The 17,593-nt window shown below is 35.1% G+C and overlaps 1 protein-coding gene across 1 annotated transcript in view; it reads right to left on the minus strand.

The window, feature by feature from the left end:
• Nucleotides 1-17,593, minus strand: part of LOC132152751 (NALCN channel auxiliary factor 1-like) — a 134,989-nt gene that overhangs the window by 3,225 nt on the left and 114,171 nt on the right. The window contains exon 2 of the mRNA XM_059561617.1: nt 1,168-1,339. Within this exon, the coding sequence (XP_059417600.1) occupies nt 1,168-1,339 (172 nt within the window). The remainder of the gene's footprint in view (nt 1-1,167; nt 1,340-17,593) is intronic.

Consider the following 17,593-nt stretch of genomic DNA (forward strand, 5'->3'; position numbering starts at 1 on the left):
AAAGCACTCATTCGCATGCACCACTCAGTATGCACCCTCTGAAATTAGGAGAGGAGCATATCCTGACAAACACTGTTAAGGGCACTATTTTTAACATGCAGAGCAGAAAAAAAAAAAAAAAAAAGATTTCATGCCCTTTGTATTAATACTCATGATCATACTCATGACTTAATTATTCAAATCAAATCGTTCATAATTAAACATTTAGGGTAATTTAAAGAAAGTATTTATTCAACCACTTAGTCAACTCAAATTTTGTGCAAATATGATATGATCATGCTCATTCATCCAACAAAAGTGTAAAGCAAAAGGAAGAGGGAAGATGTGTACTTCCAGTTTCAGCCAGAAAGTGGCAACAGAGACCAAGTGTTTACTCAAATCAGCAATGCCAATTGAAAATGCTGCCTACTCAGGGAATAGATGGTCCAAATCCAATGTTTGCATAACATCCTGTCTACTGTGATGCCTTTATTAGGTTATATCCTTCGCTGTCTATGACATACCATTTCTCTGTGTGTGGTTGGGTGGTTAGTAAAAGGAGTGCACATGCCATTTTGTCATTGGTTTTTCAATTTATGACTCGTTTTCTACTGAGAAATAACCATTGTAGTCATTATATGTCTTTAAAGTTCATGTGAATTTATTCTGTTCCATCAGACGTGAAATTTTGGTGCAGTGTAGGCCGGTCTAAAATCAGTTCGCTTAAAAGGTGACCTCATTGCAAAACACTGTCTACCTCAATGACAATGAAAATATGTGTTGCTGATATTCCTGTAGTCCCCTCCTCTTCCGTATGTGTGTATGTGCGTGTGTGTGTGTGTGTGTGTGTGTGTATGTATGTATGTGTGTGTGTGTATATATTTCACTATATATATATATATATATATATATATATATATATATATATAGTGAAATGCACTAAAATAACTTGTTTATATGCGAAAATACATAAAAAAGACAAGTAAAAACCTTTATAAATATAACATTTAAAAAAAACGGTTTAAAAAAATAATGGTATTTTATCTCGTTTTCTTTTGTTTCATTCATTGACAAGGCTGCGCAGTGAAGCAGTTGCCATTGGTTTCGGTCACAGCTAATGATTCAGTCCTTTCAAGAAGAGGAAACCACTGGTGATTTGTTTGTATGAGAAAAGGTCAAAGTGCCCACCTGTGCATATAAAACTGGGGCTTCCTCCATAGATGAGCTCATCATTGTCAGGCAATATGAAGGGACACCTCTGCTGGACCTCCAGGCAGTACTTCCTGCAGGGGATCCTGTTGCTGCAGTGCATCTGTGTGGTTTGGAAGAACTGGGCACAGAGCCAGTGTTTGTAGACAGTCTGTGCAGAGAGAAAAGTACAGAAGGAGAGCTGTTAGTGCTTCAGTCTGGGCGTCCGTTGCAATTGATTACATCATCAGTAACACGGTGACAGTCATCGCTTAAGCTTTCCCACCTACTGTATGCATCTTGGCAACCTTGCAGCCTTCTTCCTCTTCATCATTTTATCTGTCACTTACAGAATCAAACGTTGCTCTGTTGTTTTATGTTGTATTATGTACACAGATCGTATGCATATATAAAACCACATTCAGCATCGCTGTCTATTAGTATTAATAGGCCGAAAAACCTTTCATTTACAAACACCATGCTCTCCACACTTTGCTTCTAGTCTTGCCTTACTGGATTATATTTTTCTTTCTTCAAAGGAATTTTACGAGAAACATCTAAGAATGTGCTATACTTTTGTTAAAATATATGTTTGTATCACAGCTTTATGTACAGATAAAACTATAACTACATATAATTTATAGGCTGATTTCACAGTGTAAAAATGTTGACCCTATGTTGCTGTAAAAATATTGCTGTTTTCTTTTTGAGCATCCAGACTAGTAACTTGCAGCTAACCTACCATAGTACAATGCATTGTTGGAAAATTTAGCATTTCACAACTGTTTCCCTATTTACTTTGTCACACCTCTATCGTTTAAAAACCACATTAGTTCAACAACAACAATAAAAAAATAATAATAATAATTAATTGGTTTGAGAGTTAATGTCAGGATATTGCTGTTATGGTTAGTTAGGGTTTGTTTAATATCCAGGTGTTTGATTAATTCAAAGGTTCCCTCTCAAGGCACACTCCAGGTTCCCCGGGTACTACTCGCACATAAGTACTCTTTTATTCTTATGACAAGCTAAAAGATGTAGAATAAAATTTGTATGTATGTTAAAATAAATATATAGGCTATACAGCATGTTAGCTCGCTTGTTTTTCTCAATAACATGAAGATCACATGTTGTTAGAAGCATAGTTTATATTTAGTCATTTCAGATAATTATGAAATATTATACTACGGGGCCGTTGAATCTGATTGGCTGACGAACGATCTGAGGTGTGCAATTATTTTCAGGGAAACGCACGGCGAACATAGTTCCAGGCAGCTCTCTTGACCGCATTACAGTTCCATATCACTTTGCACAGTTAACTGTAATAACGGTCACACAGTTTTCACAAAAAGGTGTTGTCAGTGCTGTCCTGACGATTTGATCAGTTAGCCTAGTGTAGCAACTTAAAGGCTACACATGACATTTCTCACTAGCGAGGAGACCGTGCTGTTTAGAGACGCTGCTGCAGAACACTGTTGAGGGAGCACAGAGGTAGCCTAATTTACACAAGCTCTCTCTCTCTTTCTTTAGCTTTCTCTGTGTGTCTCTGTCTCTCTCGCTCTCTTTCTAATAACTTCATTAATAACTGATAGAATGCTATCAACGACTCAAGGCCCCATTACCAGCTTTAAAATTATGTTTTGGAACTAGCAAAAGAGGCATTGGATGAGATGCGGAAGAAATAATCAAAAAAATAAATAGCGATTTAAGTACAAAAACTGGACTAATCCCTTTTAAATATATCATCTGATCATTGTCTTGAGGTGTGGTAACTGTAGTATTAACAAAATAATTTACTCCAGGCTGTTGAATTATTAGAAAAATAATACACACCCGAGGTTTAATGGCCACAATGCATTATTTATTTTTATTTATTTTTTTAGAATTCAACAGCCCTTTGTCAATTACTCCTTACATAAATGCTTTAGGGAAATGCCCGATGCATGCAACACTGGCTCATCCAATATTGTGAGTTTGGGGTAGGATCTACTTACTTCTACTATCTACTTCTTGATCAGTGGACTTGAATGTTTGAAAACATTACTATTTTTATGAGTTTGTTTTTTGACATTTGCTCAGAAATGTCAGCTTTACATTAAACATACTGTACTTCCTCTGGGATGATGTAAAGCCCTTTAAAGAGGTTGTTCAACAGGGCTCTGTATGTGGCCCGTTTTACTTTTGTAACACTACAGCAGGCATTAAATTGGATAACCATGTAAACAAGCAGTTTTGTTTTGTTTAGAACCCAAACCTCAAAAATGTGCCCAGTCAAACAAGAGGAAGAAAGACATCAAACTAAACCCATTTGCTTTGACAGTTTTCTTAATGTACAACATAATATCCTACCCACTGTTAAAATAATGAATGAATGGACTGTAATGCATTAAGAGTGCTTCAATGAAAGACTGAGGAGAATATCTGGCAAATTTTCCAGCAGCCATCAGCTACAGCTGAGAAAGAATGACAAAAGCACAGTGAAACAAGTTCAAACAAAAATAAACAACTTCTATTCCGCATAAAATATCAAAACAATTCTGAGAGCCACTTTGGACATGTAGCCGCAATACGTCGCTGTCAGCTGGCAGGTCCTCAAATCCATCTACAACAGCTCAGGCAATTATGAGTGCAATGAATCAGTGTCTTTGCCTTAAGCACAGTGTCTTGCCCGCACACAGCTGTACATCATGTCATGCAACCATCCCTAATGAAATATTTATGTGGCGTCACTCATATAAACTCTTTAAAAAGCACATTTCCTTCCTTGGCCTTCATCCTCTACCGCTTTGGTTTGCCTGTAACTGCTTATTAGATTTGCAGAGAGCAAACCTCTCAGCGGGTGTTTGCTAATGCCTGTTCATATAATGAATCCCTCCTGAGACAGGGGTAAAGCAGACGTTTGTGGAGGATGACAGATCACAGAGAGGGGTACAGCAACCTCCTGTCTCCTACCCCGGACCATTACAGGCAGGCCTGATTGATATGCAAGACAAACAGCTTTTCTGAGGTGAAATTAGCTTTTGTAGGAGTTATCTGAGGACATTGTGATGGTCACGAGTCAGCATTAGGTTTGACCAATAATAAACCTTAGTCAGGTTAGACGCCATATTGAATTTTCACACACTGTATAAAGGTCCAAAATCACATAATTTTCACATCTCACTAATATTATGGGAGGATTTTTTCTACTTTTTCTAGTTAACATTCACTAGTTATGTTCCTAAGAAACAGTGCAATCCATTTAGCACACTGTACTTACACCCCTCACATCTTTTGTTCAGCCTTGTTTTCATTCCTGACAAAAATTAAATATGACACTACCCTGGCTCAGGTGTATAGAGGCAGAACAAAGCAGTGGATGACTGTATTACACATCAAAGATGTCCATAATGCATCAATATTGCTTTCACAGAACCATACAATTATTAGCGTAAAGCTTTTTTACTCCAAATACCATACTTTTTCATAGTCCTTCTTTACTGAAAAATTGTTGTTTTAATTACCTTGAACAAAACTGAAAAAAAAAAAAATTGAATTATTTGTTGGCTATTTTTATGATCACTATTTCACCTGCTTTGGATGGATTCCATAAAATACTGCCATTATTACCAATGCTTCTATTATTTGCGAACTCACAGTAAATGGAAATGTATGCCAGAAGTTTGCCACGGTGACACTAGTATTTCTACAGTACTGATTGCAAATACCAACTCATTTCACAACCTACACAATGTCTGACTAATATGCAGCTGATTTTGAAATCTCCAATCTGTATTAGCAAACTTACTCCATGATGAATGCTAATGTCTTGTTATAATGTAGCAGATAAATCCAATCTTAATTCACTGCATTTCTTTGTTTTACTTTATACTGTATTTGAATAATAATTGGAGGAATGCCAGTGTTTTAATTAAATTAGTTAACATTTATATTCAAATTATTAATTTGATGAATACAGGAGTGTGTTCAATTCATTTTTGCTACGGTATCAAAATTGGTGACAATCCTGACAAACTCAGTGCTGAATGATGGGTGAAGTGTTGTGACAGTGACAGACAGTCTTTAAAAAAGTGGAGCAGTGCAGTGTGATGATAGCTTCACACATACACCTCACCCAGTCGCGCACACTTAAGATGGGCACACACACACTCTCATGTGCACGTGGCACACATGAGCAGAGCCCTGGAGACTGAGTGTGGCGACGTGCTGGTGGCATTTGGAGCTGGCACATGATGACATTAATCCAGAGCTCATTTGCAGTGCTACAGTGTGGCAGGCCTGCTCAGACTGACAGAAAGAGAGGAGTTAATTCCTGCAGATCTGCAGAGACTGAGCATTTTACACACATGGAGCCTTCAACAATGTTCATCTGGACTCTTAATTTTTCCAATCAACATCAATTTTTACTGTTGAAGTCCTTACATGTTGGTTCTAGCCATATATGATCAATACAGCCAAAACAACTAACCAAAACACAGTAAGAAGAATAACAAGACTTTCATAAGAAATGGCAAATGTTCGGACACAAAATAAAATAATAGATTTTTTTCTAACATTATAAATGTATTTCCTGACACTTTTTCAATTTTATTCATCCTTGATGAATACAAGTTTTAATTAAAACTTATTTTAAAAATCCCAAATCTTAAACGATAATGCAAATTTTTCAATAATATGATTGCCAGTATATTTGATTTCTACTGTATAGAGTTTAGAGTTAGCATTTTGCTAAGCTAATACAATACTTTAACTATACACATAGTAGGGCCTACTCGTAAATATTTGGTACAAAAGTCTACTTTTACCTACAGTATATCCATTACTGAATAAAATATTTTTATAATCAGACATTCTTTCATTTTTCCCCCCATGTTGGATGGATTATTTCAAATTTGATTGACAATTTAATTAAAATTTTATGTTGACGTTCCATATCAAAAAATATGAGTAAAATTTGTGATGATACTGAGAAATTAGATGAAATCAAGTCAAAATCTCAATTTACTTTGTTTTATAATCTCACCACTGTTATATTAAAGAGACGCCATTGGTGATTTTCTTTAGAACATTCCCAGAACCTCTCACGGCTGGTGAATATATATATATTTTTTTTTATTGCAGCGTGCGTTCGACATGACCCCCTGAATCTCTGCTGTCCAGCGCTCCATTAGAGATGTGATGAGGGGTGAGTCCTCTCAGATGAGAATAAATACATTGTCACTGCTAAACACAACCTGTACGACGGGGTGAGCTGCATCACGGATGTCTCTGCTGAATGCCACTGAAGGACGTTGCACTAAAAGGGCCATTTATGTTCCTTATAGCTGGTAAAACCTGCACCACTGGCTTCTATAAAGCTTTGCAGTTGTGACCTGAATGCTTGCCTCAATTCACTGCAATCTGAATGGCCAATTAAATTTTTTTCTGTATTTTAAAAATGTAATCAATCTGATGTCACAGAACTCATGTATCAGACAGCATATGTCCATCCATCTATTTGTCTTTTCCATCCATACTGCAGATGAAGCAGAAAGTAGCCAGCAGATGGAGCTAGCATGCTAAAGTGAATTGTTGGTAGTTCCCTCACTCAGCAGTAACTCATTCACTTTAAGATGTACAGTATAATACTGGAAGAGAGCTACAGTATCTGTTAGTATTCCCATTCATTCATTCAAGTCTCAGAACCACCCAGATGTAGATCATTTGAAATATACCATCTATGGACACTCAGTTCTTCAGCCAGATTGTTTTGAGTTAATTAAACAACATCTAATATTGATAAAATTATGTAGTACAGCAGGCAAAACATCTGTGTACAGATGTACTGTATCCAAAGGGTACTGAGCACCAAAAGCCCATTTTTTGGGGCCACTTTCCAGATCCTCAGCATCACATGTGCTGAGTGGTGCTGATTCCGATTCATCCCAATGACTCAAATCTTTTGATTCTGATCTCCAGAAAGATTCAGATTTTTATATTCTTATTCACTTGGTGACTGTTTCTGTAGGTTGCATCATTAAAACAGTAGGCGGAGAACAGTGAGTGCCTTTTTGTGAGTTATGAAAGAGTTATTGAATCATTTAGTCAGCTGATTCATTCAAACGTTGATCATGACAGGTAAAAAAAGAAAAAAAAAATATACAGATCTACTAATAATAATTATCACTATACTCCCCTTTGATTAACCAGTACATTAGGACAATTGTTTTGTATTACATGCTATACTGTATGTTTGAAAATGCAAATGAGGGATATTCTAATGAAATATGCACTAATTTGCATTTACAAAACAGAAATCTGAACATTGGAAAAAGTTTGTTCAAACATTTTTCATTTTGTATATTGAAGGCTTTTACAGAAGGGATTTTTTTATGTCTTTTTAACACTCCAAAATTCAGAAAAAATGTTCAACAGCCAGGGAAAAAACTAAAACAAACAAAACAACAACAACAACTGTATTTTTAGGAATACAATGTTAAAACCTTCAGAAGATACAGTAGGAGTTAATATGAAAGCAGGTACTACTGAAAGGATGATTTATGGCTGTGTGTGGGAAAGAAAATAAATAAACAAATAAATACAAATAATAATAATAAACTCATTTTGTGAAAACTGCTGTTGAAGATATGTAATGTATTTGAAATATACAGACACAAATAGATACAGTGAAATAAAACGTCTATTTAAATGTCTGTTTTTATGATTTGCCTGTATATATATATATTAGTGGTGGGCCGTTTTTGGCATTAACGCAGTGAGACTCTTATCGGGCGATAAAAAAAATATCGCCGTTAATCTATTCTCAAAGTTGGGTTTAGAGCTGGGTCTATACTAGGCGAGCTATGTTGACTTTCACCTTGATATTTTAGCGCAGATGTATACCTGGCAGAATTGCACTGTTGGGGGCAAGAACGAGTCTTTAAACCTGTGTATATGCCTACTGTGAAATTACCACATCAAACGTGACGTGCTAACATGGATGCAGCTGAAGCTGCCGGGTTTGCTTCAGGGATTTTAAATTATTATTATTTTTTTTTTAAAGAAGCTTCACCAATGGAAACCTCGATAAGACGTACGCCTGTTTCACACATTCTCCGTCTGCAGTGCGTATGCATTTAGTATTTTTTTTATGCACCCATGTTAACGGATATAATCCGTCTGCAATGCGTATGCGTTTCGTGTGCGTTACGTATGTGGTGCTGAAGCAGCGCGGACTCATACTCATTGTGCTTTCACACAGGACGCGTTTGCAGTCCGCTACTCGTTACGTGAACGATCGCTTCACTGCTGCAGACACACCGCTCCTGGAGCGCACGGACGGACCGCAACCGGGTGAACACTGGAATCCGTTAACATGGGTGTGTAAAAAAAATACGAAACGCATACGCACTGCAGACGGATTATGTGTGAAACAGGCGTAAGGTTGTTTGCACCTTGTGCAATGTGGAATTAGTTTACAGCTTTCTCAAGCAGTTTGTGATGCATTTTGGAAACAGGAGATGAGCCCCTGGTCTAATGCACCACCTGTCTTGAGAAACACGTTTTCAAAGACTTACTTTTAATCATTATTTTATTTGGGTATACACTCACACACACACACACACACACACACACACACACACACCTTGGATTAATCATCAAAAACAGTCTCTAAGTTATAGATAATGAAACAAATACAATATTTTTCCTCAGTATTGTCAGCTACTGAGCTTGACATTTATCAAGCAATAAAGATAACATCCTTTTATCATTATGACAGCGTATGTGTCATTATAATTGATAAAATAGTTTATTCATAAACTAATGGGCCGTTTTACTCGAAACAATACGGTTTATTGTTCATTTAACAGATTCAACTTATGATATGCAATCATTTGCTTTGTGAAGGAAAAACATTATCATTCTATCAAAGTGAATGAGGAGGATTCGTTTAGGACCATGACTAAAAATGCAAGTGCAAACCGCACTTTTAAATCTAGGCGTAATGTGGGAAAGCAGGGCAGGAGCACCGACGAAATCAAGGGCAGTTTCTGAGGCTTCGTCACGTTTTTGCTCTGAGGCTGAAGCAGACAGAGGATGGTGTGATCTCATTAGTATGAAGAGCGGAGGGAGTGTTGGCAGAGGAGCTCTGAGAATCAGCCGGCTGCTATACTGTCTCTGCCCTACTTACCTAAACCCTCAGCTGCCTGCACAAGGACCTGCCTGAACCTGCTACATCTAACACTGCTTCTGCTCACATGATAAATGACCACGATGCCTCAGACGGCACAGCATGAGAGGAAGCTCGGGAGAGGAACATTTCCATCTTACATAAGCAGGCTTTGCCCTTTCTTTCCCTACAATATATTTATCTTGCATTACAGAGGGATCCAAAAGTCTGAGACAGCTAGTGAAACAAACTTCTGTTTTAACATTTGTATTATTTAACATAAATAACAATATAAGAAAACGTAAAAATTAACACAAATGTTGCAATGTAATTTGCACTCAGCAGCACTCAGGCTGCGTAAGTGTGTAAAACAGTGTTGTTATTGGTAACTAAAACTATTTAAAAATAAATTTCATCAATTAGGGCTTGAAATAAAATATAAACATTAAATTAAAAATTTTGTTAAAATAAAACTTGAACATGTAAAAAGAAATGACTTCTTAGCTAACTAAAATAGGTTGAAGTTGAAGTGAATTAAAGCTAAATAGAAATATTACAAAAAAAATAAGTAAATAAAAAATACAAAAAATTCATAAAATGACTAAGCCTAAAATTACATTTTAAATAGAAACTATAAAAAACCTAAATGAAAATGCCATGTTAATAGCTGAAATATGTTCACGATGAAGAAAATTAAAGTTAAATAGAAATATCACAAACAAATAACAAAAATCACAAAAACACAAAGAAATTGATAAAACAAACTTAACACTTTAACTCAAAACAAACTTAAATGAAAATTAAAAACAATGCCTTGGCAGCTGAGTAAAACAAAAAATAAGTTGAAGTTAAATTAAATGAAAGCTAAAAATAAATATTCCAAAATTAATAAATTACTACATAAAAATTACCAAATCACATAAATTACTAAAACTAAATTAATTAATTAATAATTTAATAAATTAATAATAAACCCTAAAATTATATATATATATATATATATATATATATATATATATATATATATATATATATATATATATATATATATATATATATATATATATATATATATATATATATATATATATATATACTGATATACTGTATATATATATTTAATGAACAGATATGAGAAAAGATGCCATAGTAATGGAAATGAAATAAGTTTAAGTTTAACTTAATACTAAAAAAAATAATAATAAAAAAAATAAAAAAGCTTAAAATGAAAATAGAAAAATCTAATATAATTAAGAATATTAATACATACTAAAATAGAATATAAATAATAATACTGGTGTAAAACCTCCAGCATGATTTGAGAATTTTCATTTCTTCCTTTCTCTTTATATATTGCCTACCCTTAATCACTCTTCCTTTTCACTCGTCACTTTTAATCTGACAGTGTGTGTTTAACTTTCCATTCATGGGCATTAGCCAAGCTGTCCTGGAGGACTGCATTATTCCATTATGAGTAGGCTAATAACACTGTAATTGACGAAAGGCCTTTCTGCAGTCTCAGTATTGGTTTTTAAAAGCCTTGATTGCCCTGTCAGTGCCTTGCCTTTGATGTTTTATTTGCCTCTTCTTCTGAAGCCCTGACCAGAAGACACTGCTCAAACCTCGAGTTAAACTCTCTGCACCTCACTCACTTCCTTTTCTTCTGACAACCATCTGGCCCTTCCTTAAAAAACTTTGCAGATAAATCAAAGCTCATACAGGAACAGAGGTAGAACTAGCCACAGCATCCTTTCAGTTAGCTTTTTCAATACAACTTATGTCATAATGCAATGATTTACTCTCTAAAGCACCACTGCGAATGGATCAATGAGAAATTCAGACCTTAAGAAATTTCTTAAGATCAATTCTGAGAATTTCATAAGAATTGCAATTCTTGAAAAAAAAAAACAAAATTCCCAAATTATTTTTTAAAACATCTTGCCTTCAGAGACATAAGTTGAATTCTACTCTAACTTTAATAGCTTTTTTAAGAAGATTTTTGAGAAGTAAGAATTTTTGTCTTTAGGATCTTAGAATCATCTTATCATTAGATCTTATCATACATTGCTACACATGATTATGCAATGGAAAATAATCATTCTTGGGTGAACTGTCCTTTTAATAAAGCAATCCTAAAATCTATTCAGTTATTCCCTGGGAGCCGCTTAAGTGTTGCTGGTTGGGAATCACCCGTCTATTTAATGACATCTGGGTCACAGTGAAGAGATGTCCTGAGACTACAGTGACTGAACCCTCCAGAGGATGAGGAGGTCAGAGCTGTGATTGAGGGGGTAAACGAATGCAAGGCAGGTCAGAGAGCAGTCCACACATTTACCGCAGCAGGAGTGCATTACAACACGGCCCAGGTCATGGGTCGCTCCCCAATCTTTAGTCCTACATTCAGTCACACACAAAACCAGAGCCAGTTTAATCAGTAGGAGTTGGAGCAGAGACAAATTTGAGGAGGAGTGGTGCAAATACAGCATTTCGGTATATGAAAACCAAGCCAGTGTGAGAGAAGTTTGCTTGAAATAAAGCAAAAAAACTCAGAAATCAATATCCATTTTTAAGCTTTTTTTAAATGTATACTCGTGCAACAGCAGAACTACAATTTGTTCTTTTAAAGTGACTTATGTTGCATTTAAGCTAAAATATACATTTTTAGAAGATCATGCATTGCCTGGGAATCAAACCCATGACCATATGTTGCTAGCACTGTTTGAGCTACAGGAAAAAATGTGGAGCTCATTGCATAAGACGCTGAAAAAAACAGTGTAACTTATTTATTTTATTAATTTAATAAAATTTTCAGAGATGCTCAATCCTATGGACGCTTGCTTCAACCACTGATTGAATGAATTAATTAAAAAATAAAAATAAAGAAAATTGCCTTTTATTTTTTTAACTCAGACTTTTTATCTTAAAATTGCAAGATGTTAACTCATAATTCAGGTTTTTGATTATGGTTATGATCTGTTTTGGTTTAGTTTTCTGAGATTCCCTTTCTCCTGCCTTGTTTGTTTCTATGGTTTTTTATTAAATTGCTCATTAGTCATTATTAGTTAACTCCCTCTAACTGTTTCCACTCATCAGCTGCCTTACTTAAAGTTCTCTTTCTGTTCAGTTATTATTTCATAATATATATATTTTTTCATCTTGTGATGGAAACAAGCTTCCACAAAATCTGTACTTGCTCTAAAGGTATATTTCACCCACAAATTAATGTTTTGTTCATTTACAGTACTCACCCTCATGTCAATCCAAACCTGTATGACTTTCTTTCTTCTGTTTCAACTGCTTACTCTATACAAAATCAGCAAACACAGAGATAGAGATTTTTTTATAACAATCCCTTTTTCTGTGTGTGTTCCACAGAAGGACGTAAATTATACGGGTGTGAAATTAAGTGAGATTGAGTAAATGATAATCATGCACCATCAGATCTATAATTTGTGCAGACTGAAGCCCTGTGATTTGTGAAATATGAAGCATTTAACAATATTCCGATTACAGTTTCTACATGCATTCATCCTCCTAGTTCTGCTATAAGATAACAAATCACCATAGTCACCCTAAATCAACAAAGCCTAACAAAGCTAATTAGGATCTGACTGGGGCTCACAGCACAAAGTACATTTCTGAACCGGCAAACCAAATATCTGCATTAAAACAAAAGAGTAATGTTTTTGAACAAACAATCCCAACAAGACAAACATAGTTCTTATAAATGATCATAATGCAACTACACGCAGACTGTTGAAGTCTTCACTAACAGCACATTACGTCTGTTGAGTGATAACAGATACAGAAGTAAAGGCTAATAATGGATGTTATTCAGCCAGCAGAAGTGGCGTGCTAAGCAACTGTAATTTTAGACTAAACAAAACGGGTGAACGCAGGGGTTGGCTAGGCAACCTTCATTCCTCATTACGACTCCAGATAACACCCTGCCATAAACAAACTGCACATGGTAGTAGGTGCAAAGAGAAAGATTAGCTTTGTGTTGCGCTCGCAGTGCGCAGCAATAACAGTCAGCTGGGAACTGGGAGGGGGTTATGGAGATTTGTCGAATGACTGAAGTCACACAAAGCCAGTGCTTCACCTGCAGTACACGACACGCTGAGGAAACGAGATGATGGAGCCCTTTCTGCTTCCCACAGTCTGTCTGATAATAAATAAAGCCTTTTGATATTGCATCCCCATGCCACGTAAATATCATTATCAACAGGCATGCTTTATTACACAGTGCACAGCTTATTAAATATTGAAAACACAAATCAGACCAAATCATATTCATGCAGAGCTAAGTGAAGTGGATACCTCTCTGTATTCTAACACTACCAAAAGGGAAAAAGAGAGATGCATATGCATGTGTGTATATATATATATATATTTCACACTTATTCATATATCCCAGCACTGTGAAATCTTACAGAAAAAAAAACAGCAAACTCGTTTTGATAATAATAATACAAAAAATAGCCTTAATTACTATTGCTAATAGCTAATAAAGTTTTTCTAAATGTAATTGTTCTGACTTGAAATAGCACACACCTTAAGTGTTTACCCTAATAAATAAATATAAATTAAAATAAAAAAAAATAAAAAAAAAAAAAAAAAATAATGCCCATGCATTGTTTACACGATGCTCTACTGTTTTGCTACAGGAAAATATGTGGTGCTCAAGGCATGGGGAAAAAGTCAACATTCTGTTATCATTTAAATCTATTGTTTTAGTATACTGTAAATGTTTGGGTGAACTATACATTAAAAAAGTGACTATTTTTTTTATAATTTTTAAATCTTAAATTTATTTATTTTTTAATTGATTTTATTTTTATTTGATTTTACATACATGCAACAAAAAATGCAACCTATGGCTTTGCGTATTTTTAGAAAAAAAAAAAAAAAAAGTTGGATATGGAGGATATGGCAACATTGTTATGTAATGATCCATGAATGAATTGCATTTAAAATTGCATATTGTTGGACTGAGATCAAAGCAATTGAAAAACGCTAAACATGCAAAACATTATGGAAATGACAGAAAAAAAAAAACTCCATGGATAAGCCAATTGCTCCTATAAAAAATGATTAAAATTAAGCTGATAGTGCTGTGGTTTGTGCTGTAGTCAGTGCTTAAATCATATTATTACATATTACTACACTCAATCATTCAAATGCAGTGTGCACATTTTCATTGTGGCTAGACTGTGATTGGGTTAACAAAAGTAAATTGCAATTCATTCCTGGTTGCCTGGCATGTTTACTCTAGGTTATATTGAGCTAGGTTATCTGAATTAAGTTTATTGAACTAGTAGCACTTGTTTGTATTCATACAGGAAGCATTTCATTCCAGATTACATGCTCGCCATCTGTTGATCTCTTATGGTCTCATATGCACTTTTTTGAGTCTCTCTAGGTAAAAGTGTCTGCTAAATTAGTTAAATGCCAGAGTAATATAAAATCAACACCATTTGTATAATTTTTTTCCCCACCTGTGCATATATATGATGACTTAACTAACAATCATAGACTGTACTGAAAATAACCACAGAGCTGTATATTTTATGGAACATCCCTAAAGTAGAACACCTTTGGTGTTTTGGGCTATATTGAGTGGATTTCTCCAGCAAAATGACATAAACTTTTCTCGGTTTTCACACAAATGATTACAGGGCATTATTACATGATAAAGACCTATTTTCAGATGATTTCTTGTACAATACTATGCTGACCTCAAGGTTAAAGTATTTGCTTTAAAGTGACAGATCACTCAAAAAAATTGCATTCTGTCATCATACACCTTCATTTCCTGGGAACATAAAGATATTTGGAAGAATGATAGCTTCTTTAGTCCATGCAATACAAGTCAACAAAAGTTCCATAAAAGAAAGTCACACGGAAAGCGAGTAAATTACTGTATGACACAATGTTTGGTTTATGTTTTTTTTTTTTTTATAATTGCATTTGACAAATAAACCATCACTGTTCTTTTTGTCCTTAACCCTACCTTGACATGCTGCTGCCATCTTTATTAAGAGGCAGGACTGGCTGTGCTGAACACAGATGGGTGTCAACTCAGCCCAAACCCACTCAATAAAGCTATAATATGTCAAGATTACAGTCAGCCCCTTGGCTTGCTTTACAATGAGAATCGATAGCTGGAGAGCCTTTAGAGTGACAAGATAAGAGAAAAACACAGAGGCCAGAATGGATACTGCCTACTAAGAAGACAGAGCGGGTAAGAAAGTCAATGATAGATAGAGAAAGACAACACCATTTTATAAAACTAAACATTGAAGCATGCTACAGGGGGCAGAATGTTGGAGAGGGGCATGGACTTTGGATAGGAGCCTATTAGCTGGCAAATCGAGCGCATGCAAAAAAACGAGAAGTGACACAGTCCATGCTTTTGCAGAGTTGTTGGATTCATGGCCAAGTAAGGATTGAGTACAATACTAGAAGTGTCATGCATGGGTCAGCAGAAGGTTTCCTACCTTACTGCATGCAAAGAGAGAGAAGAATGAAGATCAAGGGATGATGTGAGGTGATAAACTGAACTTTTGCTGTGATTGTGTTTCTGACAAGATGTTCCTGTTCCATTATGTTGTACAAGGCAGGAACACTTCACATGAGCAGCCAGAAGAACCGGCATGATCAAATATTAAACATGACATTCAGTTCAGCATAAGCAAGGCTTATGAAGAGCACATTCACACACAGAGAACAAAAATAAGCTTTTTTTTTCTACTGCAGCATTTCTCTTGAATACATGAAAACAATCGAAGTCAATGTGAAATGGTATTTGCAATCTATTTGAATTCTGTAATGCGTAATTTTGAAGCTATATTTGATGCAAAATTACAGTCATTTTCTCAAATTGCATTCACTGATTGTTCACACTAATAAAAAACTGTTTACAAAATGTTTACAAAAGACAGTTTTATATTTTTAAGCCATATACCTATTTCATTCGCATACAATTTTGCATTTCGCCACCTAGTAGCAGATGTTACATGCAGTTTATTCACTGAATAAACATGAAAATTAATGTTAAAAAAATTATTAATAATGAATATATGAATACATTGACACAAAACAAATGACCAACAATACCTTTGAGAAAATAACACTGTAGGTTTTCAAGGGCTGATCAACATAATTATGTAACAATTATTAAAGAATTATTTCGGACATACAGTAATTATTCATATCTGCACATTTGAAAGAAATGGTGTATAAAGGTTAACATTTTAGTGCAAACAATATTGTTAATTCTCACCTCACACTCATAGTTTCCATTAGAATACACAGTATTCATGCAGTAGATCATATTTGTTCTGCTGGTCACAAACATAGCCACAAAAGTTTACATATTTTAGTGCAACCGATGTTCAAATCGGATCCAAAAATCCAAATTCCCGAAGTACTCTCAATTTAAAACAAATGACGCAAAGGCTGCATTATGGGTCAAATATACAAATCCCAATATTTATATCGTTGCTGGAGCCAATGTCCAGTACTTTCCAGTGATTTCTAATTTCCTGTTATTTACAGAAGACTTTTCAAAACCACTTTTCCCGCAATGTTTATACAGTCTTTCAATGAACTGCCAAAAAGAAATCAAGCCGAGAAGGAGGTAACCTTCCTTTGAGCAATTCTAAATATAAAGTATTGATTATATTCAAGGTGCCTTTACAATCACAAGCAGCATGGCCACTACCGAAAAAACCATGCTAGTGTTAGAAAGACAGATAAAAGAATATATAGAATTATAGATAGAAATATAGATGGATAAAATGACAGAACGGTCGATAGATGATATGTGCATCCGTAAGAGTTATAAAATGCCATTTTGTAATGTTGAAAATATTTTGATATGTGTGTCAATGCAATTTAAGACATCTTTAAATGATAAAGGACTGGTTCATAGTTGAGGGAGAGCTAAGGGAATAGAAGACCCAAAGAAATAGGCAGAAATTATGTTTATTAGATTTAGTGCTGCAGAGCTATGATTTCCTTTTCTACTACCGCCTTTCTTTCTCTCTCTCTTTCTCTCTCTCTTTCTCTCTCTCTGTCTCTCTTACTCTCTCTATCTCTCTGCAATGTGTGCCGCAGCAGACAGATGACAAATGGCTTAAGAGCCAAGAACTGTACTACAGCCTCTGGTGCAAGGTTACAACACATTCACACACACGCGTGCACGCACACACACACACTGTACAGTGCAGAGAGAAAAAATAGCATGACGCTGTGGTTTAAAATATGGTTACT

The sequence above is a fragment of the Carassius carassius genome, chromosome 11 (genome assembly GCF_963082965.1).
Source record: "Carassius carassius chromosome 11, fCarCar2.1, whole genome shotgun sequence".
Classification (NCBI taxonomy): domain Eukaryota; kingdom Metazoa; phylum Chordata; class Actinopteri; order Cypriniformes; family Cyprinidae; genus Carassius; species Carassius carassius.